General features: G+C 31.9%; 1 protein-coding gene across 1 annotated transcript; it reads right to left on the bottom strand.

The window, feature by feature from the left end:
• Positions 1 to 32: 32 nt before the first annotated feature.
• Positions 33 to 15,008, bottom strand: Pitslre (cyclin dependent kinase 11B pitslre). The gene is made up of 12 exons (XM_073088149.1): positions 14,703 to 15,008; positions 14,337 to 14,492; positions 13,416 to 14,077; positions 12,930 to 13,154; positions 12,587 to 12,812; positions 12,144 to 12,312; positions 11,421 to 11,603; positions 3,502 to 3,646; positions 3,102 to 3,223; positions 2,571 to 2,795; positions 2,022 to 2,240; positions 33 to 1,583 (listed from the first exon to the last, which is right to left on the bottom strand). The coding sequence occupies exons 1-12, from the start codon at positions 14,777 to 14,779 to the stop codon at positions 1,377 to 1,379; spliced, it is 2,616 nt and encodes an 871-aa protein (XP_072944250.1). The 5' UTR covers positions 14,780 to 15,008; the 3' UTR covers positions 33 to 1,376.
• Between the last annotated feature and the right edge of the window lie 1,601 nt (positions 15,009 to 16,609).

Raw genomic sequence — 16,609 nt, forward strand, 5'->3', positions numbered from 1 at the left:
GTTGTTTATAAGACGAAATAAAACAAACCCAGTGCATTTTTAAATAAAATTATATTTTACCGTATTATTCTAAAACTAGATTCAGTAAATTACCATTTATATGGTATTTTGTAAAATAGATATTTACATTTCATACGGTTAATCGGTAGTATTACTTAGTAAGACCATAAATTACAAAAGTAAGTTGATATTGCAAAAATATAGCTTCTGGACAATTTTTACACCCCCATAATAACAGATTATCGTAGAATGGCCAATATACACCTTATTTAGTCAGGTTATAATTTAGTAAGTACATATAATATCTAAAGTTTCTGTGCAATATTTGACACTTATTATATGAGACCTATTGTACAAATTTTACAAGTTTCTTTAAGTTATTGTGCATTCTATTGATAATACAAAAAAATATTACGTTTCATATAATATGTAAGATTATTTATATTTGCAATATTATCTGACAAATAATGTTTTTTAATCTCTAGAAGTAAAGTCAGCCTTAGCATCATACACATCATATTGCTATTTGCATCAGTATCATCACAGGAGGGAAACAGCAAATGGTAATTTATTGTGTTCAACGTTTATTCAATACAAGCTTCCGCTTACGGATGCATGCGCATCTTTCTTCTATATATACCTTCTAAATCTTACATCCTACGACGTATTCTAATTTTTTACCCAGCCGTTATTATAAAATTAGATAAATCTAATTTCTTTGCGTGTCTAATATAAACCTATTCTAGTTTTCATTTCGTAGTAAATCACAATATTAACTAGAAAGAGAAAGTTATTTAGATGTGATAAGTAAAGTTCAATTTAATTACCAGACTATTTACTTGTATACTTGTAGATTATTTCTCACCCAATTATCTTTGGAAAATTATTATAATTACTCTATTTTCCACTTATTTAGGAGCTGTACATACAAAGGCAGACTAACTCTATTTAGAATTTACAGTAAATTTTACAAAATAAACTAAACACGCTTCGCTCGTACATAAAGCCACGGCCGTCACAGCTATATTTATTACATGGCAGTATTTATCTATAAACTGAAATTATAGATCCTTGAAATCTCATTTGCACCATTAATATCTCACAGTTTACGAAGTGATAGTTTCACAGTTCTCGTCCATTAAATAAAAAATGTTTCTCGATGTGGATTTTACGGTTAAACATACAATTTTATTCGTCACAAACTAAATAATTTTAATAAACGTACCAAAATCTACACACTAAGACACAAATTATCCAAGTAACTTGATTAATTTTACCTCGAGAACGAAACAAAGATTCGAAACGCCAGGGATAACGTTTTGTTTCTTAAAAAAAAATTGTCTACCAACATTCACTCGGCGACGTGTCGGGGGGGATCAGAACTTGAGCGAGAATCCCGGCGCGACGTTGACGGAGCGCTGCTGCACGTGGAAGCCGAACGACTCGACGGAGTCGCCGCGCGCGTACTGCGCGTAGGCGGCGCCGCCCGCCGGCGGCCGCGGCGAGTGCGTCGTGCGCCGGTTGCCCTCCGACTTGGCGGGCCACGTGGGGAACATCGCCGGGTCGATCGCCACCGGCTGCTCCTGGAATACGTGTTACAATACGTATAATTACGTATTCTTAAACAGGAAGGCAAGTAACGTGTTTGTGTGTGAACGACGTGGTTTAAAACCAGATATTCGAAATTATTCTAAAAAATAACGAAACACCGTCAATATATTTAGATAAGTACTAGCTGACCCGGCAAACGTTGTGTTGTTATATAAATAAAAAAAATTAAGGGTGAACAACCCTTACCACTTAGGGGTATGAAAAATAGATAGCCGATTCTCAGACCTATTTTATATTTAATATGCATATAAAATTTGGTGAAAATCGGTAAAGCCGTTTCGGAGGAGTACGGTTACTAACATTGTGACACGAGAATTTTATATATAAGATAAAATCACATTTATGCTACACACAAGTGTTGGTCAATCAAGAAATGCAGATTACTGTAAATAAAAATAATAAATACTCACTTTAAAGTACGCATGATCAAGAGCGCCATCAGCAGTGAGTCTTCGGTCTGGGTTGTAGGTTAGGAACCCTTGCAGCAAGGATAGGCCCGCTTCAGAGAGCAGGTCCGATCCTATGCGTTGCCGAAGCCCACCGGGCGGATGTTCAGCAAACGTCATTTTCTGTACAGCTGGCAACTCGTTGTAGCCCGGCCATAACGCCTCCGATGGAGTACCCAGATCCTATAGATTAGGGAATATTAACATTGCAATCTTTTTTAAATCGGCCGCCCAATATAATAACCTCCGAGCAGTATAATATCCGCGCGCAAATATTAGGCCCTTAGAGGTCAACTTCCAGCCTCGCCCAAGATTGTATTGTTTAAGAACTTGAGATTTATAAAAGATTATGCTATAATATATAAAACAATATACTAATATATTTTATTACTTTAATTAAATCTTCAAAAAACTTAAGTTTATTTAAATAAAAAAAAAATGGACTTGTTTAAATTGAAATACAAGTAGCAGAAAACATGCGCCTTACGAAATTTTAAAACAAATAAAACCCACCTTAAATATTCGATTAAGCTGATCCACTTCAGACTTCCCCGGAAACAGGGGATTCATAGTGATAAACTCGGCAAAGATGCAGCCGACGCTCCACATGTCGATGGGAGTGGAGTACTCCTTGCAGCACAGCAGCAGCTCCGGCGCGCGGTACCACAGCGTCACCACGATCGGCGTGTACTGGCGTAGCGGCGACCCGTACTCCCTCGCTAGACCGAAGTCACCCACCTGTTAAATAAAATACATGATTGAAATACATGTAACAATTTCAGAAGATTTGCATAGAAAAAAAAAAACATTTTATTTCATGACAATCACTATTACTAAGTCATATGTGTGGGGCAACCAATTCACTTGAAAAACTTTTTTTTTAACATTTTACCTTTTTTAGTATTAAGGTATCACCAAAGTGTTAGATACTTACATGGCATTGCAAGCTACTTTTATATAATATGTCAGTATGTAACACATTTTTATTCGATTCAACAAGTGAAGAACAGACAGTATACAATTGCTCGAATGAAAAATATTTACCTTTAAAATTCCCTTGTGCGAAAGTAAAAGATTACTAGTCTTAAGATCCCTGTGCAAGATCCAATTGTCGTGAAGATGATGCACAGCTTTCAGCAGCTGTGTCATCAAACACTTCACCTCTCCTGTAAAGATAAACCACATTTCAGTAAGATTCAAATATTGAAAGATTAAATCTAAAATAAGATGGTAATAATAACAAATACATACATAACAATATAAATACCTAAATAAAAAAAAATCTGTTCTCCCATATTTCTACGGACATTTTGCTAAAAGCTGCGCAAGAAGGGCAAGCCCAACTTAATTTAGTCATCAGAATTCGTATTAAAAACAAAGTTACACTAAGTGTTGCAACAAACACAATTTTAAATAAAAAAAAACAGCAAAGTAAAACAAGTACCTGGCAGAAACACTTGCTTCTTCCCACGCATAGTCTCCATGAGACTCTTGAGATCATGCTCGACGTAGTCCATAACGATGAATATCTTGTCCATGCTGGAGCCGACCACGATCTCCCGCACGGTCACGATGTTCGGGTGTTGGCCCTGCAACAGACAAGTACAGCATGCGACCCTGTAGTACTAGGCCGACGAAACTCGTCGATAAGGGTCAGCAATATCATGTCAACACTCCTTTCGATGCTTCTACTAATTTACCCAATTGATAGTGCTGAATTTCTTGAAACGTCAACGAACCATTCGATTATTATTCAGATTGTCCAACAAAGAGAGAAAAACAATCTGGAAATATTTAACATGATAAAAAATAATATATTTGATATTTTAATAACACGATTATTTCATCATATGGAGTCGAATCTATATATAAATCAGTACGAAAGCTAAGATATATAATTAAAATCACATTTTTATGATAAATTTATATAGCCTTAATGTTATAAATTCAGTGATACTTGGTAGCTACTATGCGCAAATACGTAATCTTAACAACAATAAATTAAAAAGATTTAAACAAGAGTCAGAGTAAATATGTTGATACAATTATAAAATAAACATTTTAAAATTTATTTTTCAACCTTACATACACTTGCAATAAACTATAACGAAATACACGATATCAATTTTGTTTATTTTAGTTTAGGTCTAATTTGCAGTCTTATGAAAATTCTAAAGACGGCCTTGTAGTGTATTTTCTATTTATACCTTGTCTAGAGAAACTTCACCAAGATGAAAGATTGGCACGACGGGCTTCGAAAGCTCCGTTAGTATAACTTTTAAGTTTTTCATCTTAAATAAATAATGTAATAAATTTATGTAACACAAACAGCACAACAAAGGATAAATATGTAAGTGCGAGTAAATACGTTGGCACTTTACAGGTAATGAGAAAGCAAAAATTCTAGGCTACTAAATTGATGAAAATATTGAGCGAATAGTTTCAATTGTTGAAATTTATTTCTTTATGAATCACACATGTTTTTCAAACAATACAGAAACGATGAAAAACCTGGCTTATCTATATAAAAACTTCAACATGTTACACTTTAAACCGACGATTTGCGATGTGTGCGTATTTTCGAATATTTATAATAATAACTGTAGCCTGATACAATGAAACAATAATTATAGTAGAGAATCCGATTAAATACGAATAAGATATTAAAAAAATTAAAACGAAACTTAGTCATACAAAAAAAACTACATTACAAATATATTACAATAAGTACATGCGCAAAATTTTCACGCATTGAATATCTTTAACACAATATAACGAATCAAAGTAGGAAACGGCAATTTAACAATATTAAAATAAGTAAAATTATTTACATGTCATCATTCAATCAATTTACAGTTGGGACACAATCATAATGAATAATTCTATTAATCATGTGTTAAAATAAAAAATATATATGACAAATTTTACAAAATAACATTGTGAAAAATTTAGATGTCACAATAATATATAGCTTTTTTCTACTCTATTTTATATTTTTATTAGGTGATTTCTTTAAATTATAAATCTGCTTTTAAAATAACATCAACAAACATACTTCAAAAAACAATACTTTACGAGATATTGGTAAAAGATCTCTATATTGTTAAAAGATATGTTGGAAATAAATTAGCGCATATATTTTTATTATCAACATAGAATTTCTACACATGATTACGGTAAGAAAATCGATATTCTGTTCGAAATTGTCGTATTCTCTGTCGAAATATACAATTTTATTATAGAAAGATTAAGATAGTGTAACAACAACGGCGATTAATCGCTGAAGATAATACGCCAGATTTTAAACACATCTCTTCTACATACTCTGTTTCTCTTTCACTGCCAGAGTGTTTCCTCTTATTTGATCAAAAATATTACAATATCGCAAATATCGGAATAGCCTAACTTGAATCTTTAATATTAGTTATATCAAAGAATTCCTGAAATTCTTTCAATCAATGTTTTTTTTTTTATTTTTCTTCACGTCTTTTCGTCTAGACTCGAGAAGTCAATTATTGTTTCCAAGAAAATACAAATGTTAAAGTATAAAATGAAATAACTAATAAAAAGCGTAATTTACCTTAATATTTTCATAGCGTAAAATGATTTAATATACACAATAAAATTATCTTTAGTACTTATAAAATCATGAATATCAAAAGTATGTCGTATTTTGTCCTTTATCTAAATACATACATATATATTAATATAGGCTAACCTGATATAAAACTATGGAAGGACATAATAAGTTTATAATATATATTTAACAACTTTATCCATGAGTATAAAGGGTAACCTGTTTTGGCATATCTACAAGTTTTGCCATTAAAAATGTTAAGATTCCCTTTATTTGTTATGGACGTGTGGGCGATTTTATGCCCATTATGTAAAAAAATGTTGAGTGAATATAATTGTTCAACAAAAATAAAACCATACATAGTAAATGAACCTTAATATCACTGTGTAAATATAATACATGCTTGTAACTACATTAGCTATTCAATTCATAATTGATTTTTTACAAAAGAATCCGTAGTAACAATTGAAGAAAATTAAGTTTTTATTTTAATATCATCTCAGAGACTGAAAAATGTTAAATACTATTATGATAACTTTATGTAGTTACAAGCTTATATGAATACAATTTTAGTGTACAAACAAAAAATGTTCAACAATATATAACTATTATTTATATATAATTTTGTCATTTCTATAACTTTTGGTTGATTAGTAAGCCAAAGTTGCACATAGTAGCAATACCAGATATTATTGAAAAATATAACAATTAAGTATTTATCTATATGTGAAGTTAAGAAAATATATATTATTGGAATTCAAAACATGACAACAGCAACCGCTGTGTAAATATTATTATATAGAAGTATAATATATAATATTTGCCACGCCTTAATTCTTATTTATTAAGTCATAAAAAACCCGAACAGCGAGAAAAATATATAAGTGTGGTCAATGAAATTATTATAAATTAATGCCATATATTTTACTGTCACTTACCTATTTAGGAACATCGAAATTTTATTGAGATGGGGTACAATATAAATTTTGCTTCCTATTCTGTGTAAAGAAAATAACAGTTTTTCATTCCACCACTATTACGGTTACAGGTTGTTTTCTCACAACCTTCTTGAAGACTGGAAAACCTCGTTACATTTTTGTTGTACTGGTATAGCATGACACAAAAGTTAATCGTTATGATATGTATGGTACATTGTTAGAGATCCTACAGCGTGATTTTTACGCCCATCGGTTTTTTTTTATAAAAATTGATTTTATAACATATTAGTAAAAAAGATCAATAACGACAGATTGGATATCAAAATGCAAGTAATTTATAATAAAATGTATATGAAAAAAAAACTATACATACATTTTCTGCTATAGAAAAGTATTTTAATGAAAAAACAAATGAACATAGTGATCACGCAACGGGGTCTCACTTATTATTTGTACACGGATTTGGACTAGCGATTTTTCTTATAAGGAATTTCACGCTTATTTTAGCTTTAATCCTCAATGTAATCAAGTCACAATATTGCTAACAGGGGTAAGTCTAACCTTAAGGGGGTTAAGGACTCCAAAAAATAAATATATACTTAAGGTCATTGGCGACCGATTATAGAGCAGTAAAATTACAAAATAGAGACTGCATCCTTGTATTTATACTTGCACTTAATGTACGTGGGTCAAAGCGAAGACAAACAAGAATGCACACGTGTGAAGTTTATTTTCTCGCGTCAAATTCCTTCTCTATTTTCGCTAGAATTGATATTACCCTCAAAATTAGTTCGTTTGACATACAAACACATTTATAGCGATTAGAGTACGTGGGAACGATGACAATATCACTTCAAAATAAGAACATTACGGTTGACATCAAATCGTCACTGGAAAGGCTAAAAGTCTAACAGATAAAGGGGTCACTTTAATATATTATTTAGTACATTCCCAATATAAACATTCCAAGCAAAAAAGTATATTTAGACATAATGCATATTAAATATAATAAATATAGTCCGCAATGTTATTGTAACATATATTACCCTTTACATTATATATTATCATCCTTAACGAGTAATCTATAAGTCTATAAGTAGTAGTATAAATATGATAAAGCGGATCCCAAACACACCATTTTTCGAAAACGACACCCTAAAAAAGAAATATAACCGTGTCTAAAGTTTGATGAATTCCTGATGAATAATAAAAATATTGACTATATAACTTCTAATAATTTAGTAATATTAAATCATGGATGTGTGATACACCGTATTTTTGTATTATAAAAAAATCGATCTACTGTTTTATTATTCTTACCATTTTGATTGATCTAATGATATTTTGAAATGTTCCAAATATGTTTAGGTTGTTATAGTTCAGGCACTAGATTAAACCAAAATGCAGAAGGCATGGTAATTATTAGTATAACATACATTATATTGTTAAACAGAAGATGTCAAGGGTATGTCCTTCTCAATTTAGACATTGATTACTTTTTAAAAGCAGATTTAGCTTATTGAAATTTTACTTTTCGATTTTCTAATTGAAATAATGCAAAAATTGGATTCATCACTAACAATGGTTAGTCACAACGTTAAAATTCGCACCACGGTTGGGCGCTAAATGCTAGGTCCACTTGAACTGGAGAATTCCTAACAAACAGAGACAGACCAAACGCATGAAGGACATAGATTAGACCGTCATGATCGTCGTTTGTGCATCATACCATATCTTCCTAATTTTGATATAATCTAAACATAAACTGTTTTAACACTTAAGCACGTATTTACTTGATATTTCAAAAAATCTTGAGAAAAGTATGGTATGTTAAGTTGCGGTTCTGTTGATGGTCCCTTTTATTTATAATATTCATGATTATAATCATATAAAAAGAACACTGAAACTTTAAGGAAAATTTAAAATAAACCTTATGCAATGGTTATTATTTATTTCGCAATCGCGCATATAACAAAAAACAGAATTCAATCACTTTAATAAAACATCATAGGCAAACATCTTATTAATGTTAATAATTTTAAAAGCTTCAATACCTCAAATTTAAATGGGTATGATGTATTGTTAACATAACATGTTTGTTAACTTCTCTCAACGATTTTTGAAAATAAGTTTAGAGTTATACAGAAGGTAAATACGGGCCCAATTTTAATAATCGAATTGTTGAGTCAGACGGGCGACCACGTTAGTACACGCATTATTTAAAACCTCGTTTATGGAAACTCGGGAGCTTTACGAGGCGCAGTGAGTTAAGATACTATCTCCCATTCGTAGTGCACATTACTCAACGCAGTGCACGATTTTCCACCGTGCCAGAAACTTATCAAACTGCGCTTTGATATATCTTATAAAAAGCTCAAAATGTCGTATTTTTAAAGAAAGTGCTAAGCCGCGCATATCCATTGGTGTACCACTAAATATAGCCGTGCTATGGGCCTCTGTTTCGTGGCATATACGTGAAAATCCGCTTAGAATAGAAACAAAATGTGCGCATATACGCTAATACTTGAACGCTCTCAAACATTGTACCTCGAAACACTCGTCGGGTCTCCATAAACGAAGGTTTCGGCCACCACTTACTTATCGCTTATACGCCTTATCAGTATAACCCGAGATGTAACATTCACACATAATACGTTACTGTTTTATAAATAAGCTCTCAACGATCTCATTTGTGATATCGATTTAAATATTAATCACTAATTTCAAGTGGATCTGATAAGTAGCAGCGATAAATGAGCGACGACCCCGTGTGTAAGCGCCTGCATGCTTACGTCGGCCTCTGCCCGCCTGAAACAAAAGCGTCCTAAAATAAATTTTAGATACAATAATCGTGGCTACACATAAATACGTGAAACTGAACTATACCTATGTCATTTAACTTACAGTTAGTATTCTTAGGTAAAACTCAAGAGATAAATAAGTATTAACATTCTAGACAATAAGTACTTTATACATACTTTAAATAGTTTTCTCGTCACATTGTAAAATCCTTTCTTTCTGAATTTTAAATAGATTTGTGTATAGTGAATTCGCACTTTGATTTTTATAATTATTATATTCTGTAATATTCTGTAAATATCTCAAAACTACATACCACTATTATTATAAATTCCATTTTACGCGCATTAGCTTTATATTTTATTAAAAAATATTTTTTTAAATAAATGTGTTGAAATTACACTTTTGATCTTACCAATATTTAACAAAATTATCATGTTTATAATAACATATTTCTTAGGGTTTCAAATTTCCGCGCTAAGACATACTGTAACTGTAAAATAAGTATCACAAAATCACACTCATCTATACTGTTATTTTATCAATCTATTTTAGGGAAAAGGAGACTAAAATAGGAACCCATTACTATTAAATTTAATATTAAGTGGTCACCACTGATGATGGGCAAACCAATCAAATAACCCGAAATGGCATATTATTTCTGTCTGAGGTCGATCAGGCGTTTTTGTTTTAGAGCGCCTTATATAGTGATTTATAAATTATAACTTTTTTACCTATAGAAATAAACAATGCGTTTTTAAAACACAAATCAAAACAGGCAATAAGAAATTGTGTTCCTATGACAATCAGAGGAGAAAATAATCAAATAATTAATCTTGGTGTACACAAACAGAAAATAGAGAAAAGGTTGTAATATTAGTGAAAAAATATTTGTAACAATTTTTACTTGATTGCAACTCGATAATATTATTTTTGTACAATATTTCAAGTAAAATTATGCAGTGAAGTTAGAAAGCAATCCTATTTTGCTAGTTTCCATGATGTAACAATGGGTATAGCCCATGGGAAAGCAAAAAGCTAGTGGATTTTAAATACCTCTTGATTTAAACTCCCATTCTGCAATTCTCAGTGCTGAAAATACTATTTTAATTTTATACTTTACTGATAACCAATATTCAAGCATTAACTTTAATATCATTGATATGCACAAAATATACATGAAGATTAAATCAATAGGTTTATATTGGGGTACCATAACCTAATAAAACAAAATACAATGAATTTTGACATGCAGTTTTGTCATGAATACATTTTTTGTAAGTCACATTAAAAATATGATGTATGCTATGACTAAGTTTACTATCTTAAAACACCTTAAAAATATTCAACCATAAGACAAACATGTAACTAAATCGAATGGCGTAGAATATCATTATTTTTATTTTCCTTGTGCATCTTAAATGAATTAGAACATAAATCTTATATTAATCGTAACTTTTGTGCCATGCTATTTATACAACAGGGTTTCCAGTACTAAGTTTTCATTCTATCTTGGTTATAGTTATTCTACTTATATTTACCTTGAGACTGATGAGCACAGATGACTGTAGACATCATAGCGACTAGGTTACTTCCTGGGTTTCAGGACATTTCCTAATATTGTATCACCATCTCAATAATTTTCAATGTTCATGTTATTACAGGTAATAGTTGGAAAATTACTTTTCAATGAGCATTATTGTTTGCTGAAGTGGAAAGTATTGGAGAATTTGTCCCCTGGAATAAATTCCTTATAAGATACTTAGGCCCGCCCGTGTATCGAAGTTGTTAACCCTTGCTATTGGGTTACACCTCTTACCACCCTCTTCGCGAAAGAGGTGCGGGGCCTGCAGAAATAAAATAAATGGCATTAATTAAGTGAAATACAAACATGAGCCATCGAGTGCTTCAAAGCTCGTGGCTCAAAGAAGCAGTACATCAAAATAACAAATTAAGAACAAGTAATATACCCTTGAGGAAAGAGCGCTGATGCATTACAATGGCTCAAGTTAGTTTATAATATCGATAAAATATAGAATGTGATCCTACCTTGAGTAATGTGTTGATTTCCCTCAAAGAGGTTATAGGAAATCCTTCCTTTTCCTTTTCCATTTTAAGACGTTTCAAGGCAACAATTTCTTCTGTTGTTTTATCGCGAGCTCTGTAAACAACGCCATAGGTGCCTTCCTCGATCCTATTGAGGCACTGGAATTCCTCAACAGAACGACATCCCTATAAGACATCACTTGTTAAAAAAATTTACAACTTGCAAGATATGTGAGTTACAGGTATTTGCTGTAGAGATCTTTAATAAAACATTTACCTGTATATTAAAAAAACCCATGTAGTCTTTTAAATTTTAAAGCACTAAAGTATTTTTTACCATCAATATTTTTCATAAAAATATAAGTGTAAATAAATATAATATCTATCAATCTGTGATTTCAAATTGAATATAGCATTCAATTTATAAAACTTATATTACGATACTTGCACAATACTACAACATCAATACCAATTCATGCATATCTGTATCTTAGAACCATACAGACCTGAATACTAACAGGAACTGGACTGACTTATGTAGGTTGTTTCTCCAAAATTTACACATATATTTTACTACATTAGCATTCTGCACGAAATTTTGTATCACTTAACACATCTATAACATACAATGACATTATTTCAAAGGGGTGAATAGATATTTTTATTTATGTAAACAGTTTTTGTTACTTGTGGATGAGATGAAGAGCATGTAATAATTGGTTGTACCTGCAAGGCTGGGAAATATGGTGGTAAAGCATTAATGGCTTCTTCTCTAAGTCTTGATTGTTCATCATCTTCATTGGGCGTTTCTTCTTCTGCCGGCTTTCCATTTTCACCAGGTGGAGGTGGTGAAAAAGAATGGGATCTACTTCTGCTTTTTGATCTAGAGAGTGATCTGAAAATTAGTAGAGGAATGTGGTTGTTTACAATAGTAATTTTAATTTAACAGAAGTTTTAATAAAGAAACATATAAATTTAATGTAACATTTTTTACTTCATGGGAAAAAAATCATGTATGTATCGTTACAATGTGCCAATAAAGTGATCATTAATTATTAACAAGGCCTTTGTCGTCATAACATCAAAGGTTTGGTAATAGATCTAGTCATCAAAATGTGAAGTCTTCCTTTGTACCACTACTATTACAATATACTAAAACATTCACTTACCTTCTTGACCCACTAGACAATGGACTTTTTTGTTCTACTTTAGGCGTAGGTGATTTGGACTTTGAATTTGGTCTAGACTTAACAGTTTCCTGTTGATTGTTGTGTTCTTTTCTTTCCTTTACAGGAGACTTCTCCACTTCTCCATTTTCTTCTTCAGTCTTGGAATCAACCTCAGAATCTGAATCTGTTGATGTTTCATCCTCAGTCTCAGAGTTTGTATGTTCACCTAAAAATTATAAAACATTATTATACATTTCATGAAACATCCCCTTTATAAATCTAAATCTTATGATATTTTTTATAATATAGTAATGTGCGAAATGTAACTAAAAATATATATTACCTTCTTCAGGCTCAGATTTGACAGATTCGCTTTTCATATCAACATCACTGGCATCAGAGACGGTGACAACAGATTCTCCATAGTTTGGTGAATGGTTGGTCTTATTTTTCTTATTCGTAACCTCCTCTGGCGTAACAGATCTCTTCTTACCGCGTCGCCGACGCTCTTCGCGTCTAGCCTCTAATTCGCCTCTTGACTCTGTTTTTCTTTTCACCATTTCTCGCTCTAAAACAAAAATACATCGAAATTACTGAATTCAAAGGTAGGTGGCAATACTCCTATTTGTATATTATATGTGCAGTGTCAAATGCTAAGAATCTAGTTCAAGGCTATAGTAACAGCTACACTCAGATAAGACTTCAATGCAATCTATGGTTGACTACACATGGTATAGGCCGCAAAGATCATTTACCATCAATTGGACTGTTTTATTGTTTGCCACTTAAGTTGTATAAAAATGTAATGTAGAGAATTTTGACAACTTACCTGCTTCAAGCAATCTTTTTCTTCTTTCTTGTTGTGTCTTATCAAGAATTGTGTGCCTCTCCATTTTTGACTCTTTATCATTATAATCATGATGCTTTTTATCTTGAGTAAGTTCTTTAGATATTCTTTTACTAAGTAATCTACTTCTTAAATCCTCTAATTCCTTATCACCTGAAGTCTTATCTCTATTTTCTTTCTCACTATTATGATTTGAATGATTTGTCCTACCACCCTCATCAGCAATAAGCCGAAGCCTAGATTCTATTCTATCAGGCTCTAAGCGTTTTCGCTCATTGTCTGAATATTTGTATTGTCTTTCACGACTAACATAAGCCTCGCGGTCTCTTTGAGTTTCTTTATCTTTGTAAGTTTCTTTTTCCCTGTATGCCTCTCTGGTTCTCGTAGTATCTCTAAATGAAGTATTCTCTCTATACAATTCTCTTTCCCTATAATGTTCTCTCTCTCTATATGGATTTTCTCTATACACCTCTTTATCTCTTACTTCCCTTTCTCTATATGCCTCCTTCTCTCTTGGCTCTTTTTCCCGATATGTTTCTTTTTCTCTATAGTACTGCTTTTCCCTGTAATATTCTTTAGATATTTCCTCCCGGTCCAAAGGTTTGGTTATGTCTCTCTTAGATTTATCAGGCTTATCACGTTCCCTATGAGGAAGAAAAGTAATCAAAAACTTGGGGCATACTTCACTATAATTCCATGATTTTTTAACTTATTCTCAGATTTTTTGTTTATTGCAACTTAATCTGATAATAGGTTACACAAAACCGAAAAAATTGCATGTGTAAAATATTGTAATAGGTTATACAATTTTATAAATGAAATAAAAAAATACAACAAAAAAAGATACAAAATATAACTACGCATTTAACGTAATCTATAAGGGCCTCAAAAAGTTTATCTCACCTGTACATATGTTTCTTGTCTTTTCTAGCAGTTTCTTTGTACCTTTCTTTACCAGATCGCTTATGACCTCTTTTGTCACGATGTGACGGCCGAATCACAGCCTGCGGTGGTTTGATCACTAAAGAGTCGTGTGGTTCACGGTCTTCGTCAGATAAACTGAAAAATCCACATTATTATAGTAAAATAACATAGACGTAACGATAAAAATCGTAAGACATTGAGGAAAATACAAACTCGATAAAGTCACGATCGACAAGTCATCGTAACCATGTAACGTGGGGCATACACAGAATGTAAGTATTGAACAAAAATGATAATGATTATGAAACTTAAAACAAATTATATATGGAAATAGTAACAAATTACCTGAAATCCATTTCATCATGAAGAGGGCTTCGCGCTATTTCTCCGTCTTCACTTTGGTCATCTTCGTAATTACTCATGATACAACTTCTAATTGAGGAAAATAACTCAAATAACAAAAAATAACGTACACTAGCACTTACAATAGCAAAAACAATCTTATTATACAATTACACTATACAGCATAAAACGAAATCTTTAGCAGGAAAATGTTCTATTACATTAAAATGTTAAATTACAAACATCGAAATAACTTAAATCGCCATCTTGTTAAAAGCACAATGCCGCCATTGCCACCACACCATAGAGACAAAATCTATGACGACCAGTGTTGGCAACCTGGGAGATGGCGTTGATCGTACCAGGGGCGTAAAATTATCGTATTTACCGAAAAATTATCGTACATTTCATAAGAACGCGGGCGCGAGTAGAGATGTGCCGAGTCAGGTCGACTCGTGGTGGCGGTTTTTTTTTTTTTTTTTTTTTTTTTTTTTTTTTTTTTTTTTTTTTTTTTTTTTTTCTTCCCTGCTCTTCCGTGCTATTGTTGTTTGTTTATTGTTGTACTCGAGTACTTTGGAATCTCGAATACCAAAAATGCCCGACTCGGCACATCATTAGGCGCGATGCACGCGTTCTTATGAAATGTACGATAATTTTTCGGCAGATACGGTAATAAAAAAAAAAAATTTATTAATAAATCGCCCTTTTTTCGAAAAAATTATCAATTAAAGGCATATATATAATACGTTTATGAATTCATTAAAACAGTTTCCCAAAAAGTTTCAAGTACCCAATTATCGTACATTTGCGTACGATAATGACTCGCTATCGTACATCGTACGGTGGTATCAAATTATCGTACATGTACGATAATTATCGTACGGTTGGGAACACTGATGACGACTTTATTGTGTATGGCATAACCACAGAGTATATTATAGTATGGTCTGACGAACTTCGTGAGTGTGCGATTTTCTCTAAAGTAATAAGTTTTTCATGTTTACGTTAATTTCACGTAATTACGATCCTAAAAACTATTATAGACCTCCTGTTATTTGTCAATAAAACGAATAATTTTTCACATTATTATTAGAGATTCGTGATAAATACCAACCTTAATTTTTTTCAAATCTTAGAGGCCGCCTAAACGGTCAAATAAATTGTGAATTGTGCAATATTATTAACCGTTTAGGTTTATTATTGAGAATTGCGCAAAGATTAAACAAAAGCTTCAGCGAGTTTTATTTTTATGGCACCATATTTTTTATTGCATCGTGTAGTGTCAATTTTGCGCAATATTTTTACTCAAATCAAATCAAAGTTTTTTTAAAATAAAAAATTGTTTCATTACAGAGCAGTTTTCGAATGTCAATACATCTATCGCTACACTTCACAAGGTGTTTCGTTATGGAGAGAACTATTCTCAATCTCCGACTGAAAACGAAATTATTATGCAGTTCGTATTATTGTCTAATATAATTGCTCGTTTCGAGTCAGAATGCCCGTCAATCTTTTTGTTCAATAAACAGTATTGTACATTGTTATTGTAGGTCTAGGGGCAGCCTTAAATAGTTTTGTAAACCCAGCAATATTATAATAGCCAGTGGCGCACAAAGAGTATAGTAACCTTTGTGTTACCCCTGCCACACGCACAGAAACATTTGCCGGACTGTACCAAAATCAAAGAATTTAGTACATAAGTCATTGTTCAAATCACAATATATTTCAGCTATATTTTACGACTATCGTTACAATGCAAAATATTTCTTCTCGAATGTAAATTAAATACATTAATTACACCTCCATTGTTGTTTTATGGAAACGTTTCTAAACACTAAAATATATAGTCAAAGACAATGGATCAGAATATACTATGTGGCTTTTATTTACTCTACAGACTATATACTATT

The sequence above is a fragment of the Epargyreus clarus genome, unplaced genomic scaffold (assembly GCF_041222505.1).
Source record: "Epargyreus clarus isolate Ecla_fem2 unplaced genomic scaffold, WU_Ecla_fem_2.2 ptg000026l, whole genome shotgun sequence".
NCBI classification, from domain to species: domain Eukaryota; kingdom Metazoa; phylum Arthropoda; class Insecta; order Lepidoptera; family Hesperiidae; genus Epargyreus; species Epargyreus clarus.

Excerpts from the sequence above, each read along its gene's own strand:
- Pitslre (XM_073088149.1), bottom strand. The coding sequence starts at position 14,779 with ATGAGTAATTACGAAGATGACCAAAGTGAAGACGGAGAAATAGCGCGA. Across the intron at positions 2,796-3,101 it reads CGCACAAGGGAATTTTAAAG|GTGGGTGACTTCGGTCTAGC; the intron begins GTAAATATTTTT and ends TTTATTTAACAG. Across the intron at positions 1,584-2,021 it reads TTGATCATGCGTACTTTAAA|GAGCAGCCGGTGGCGATCGA; the intron begins GTGAGTATTTAT and ends CACGTATTCCAG.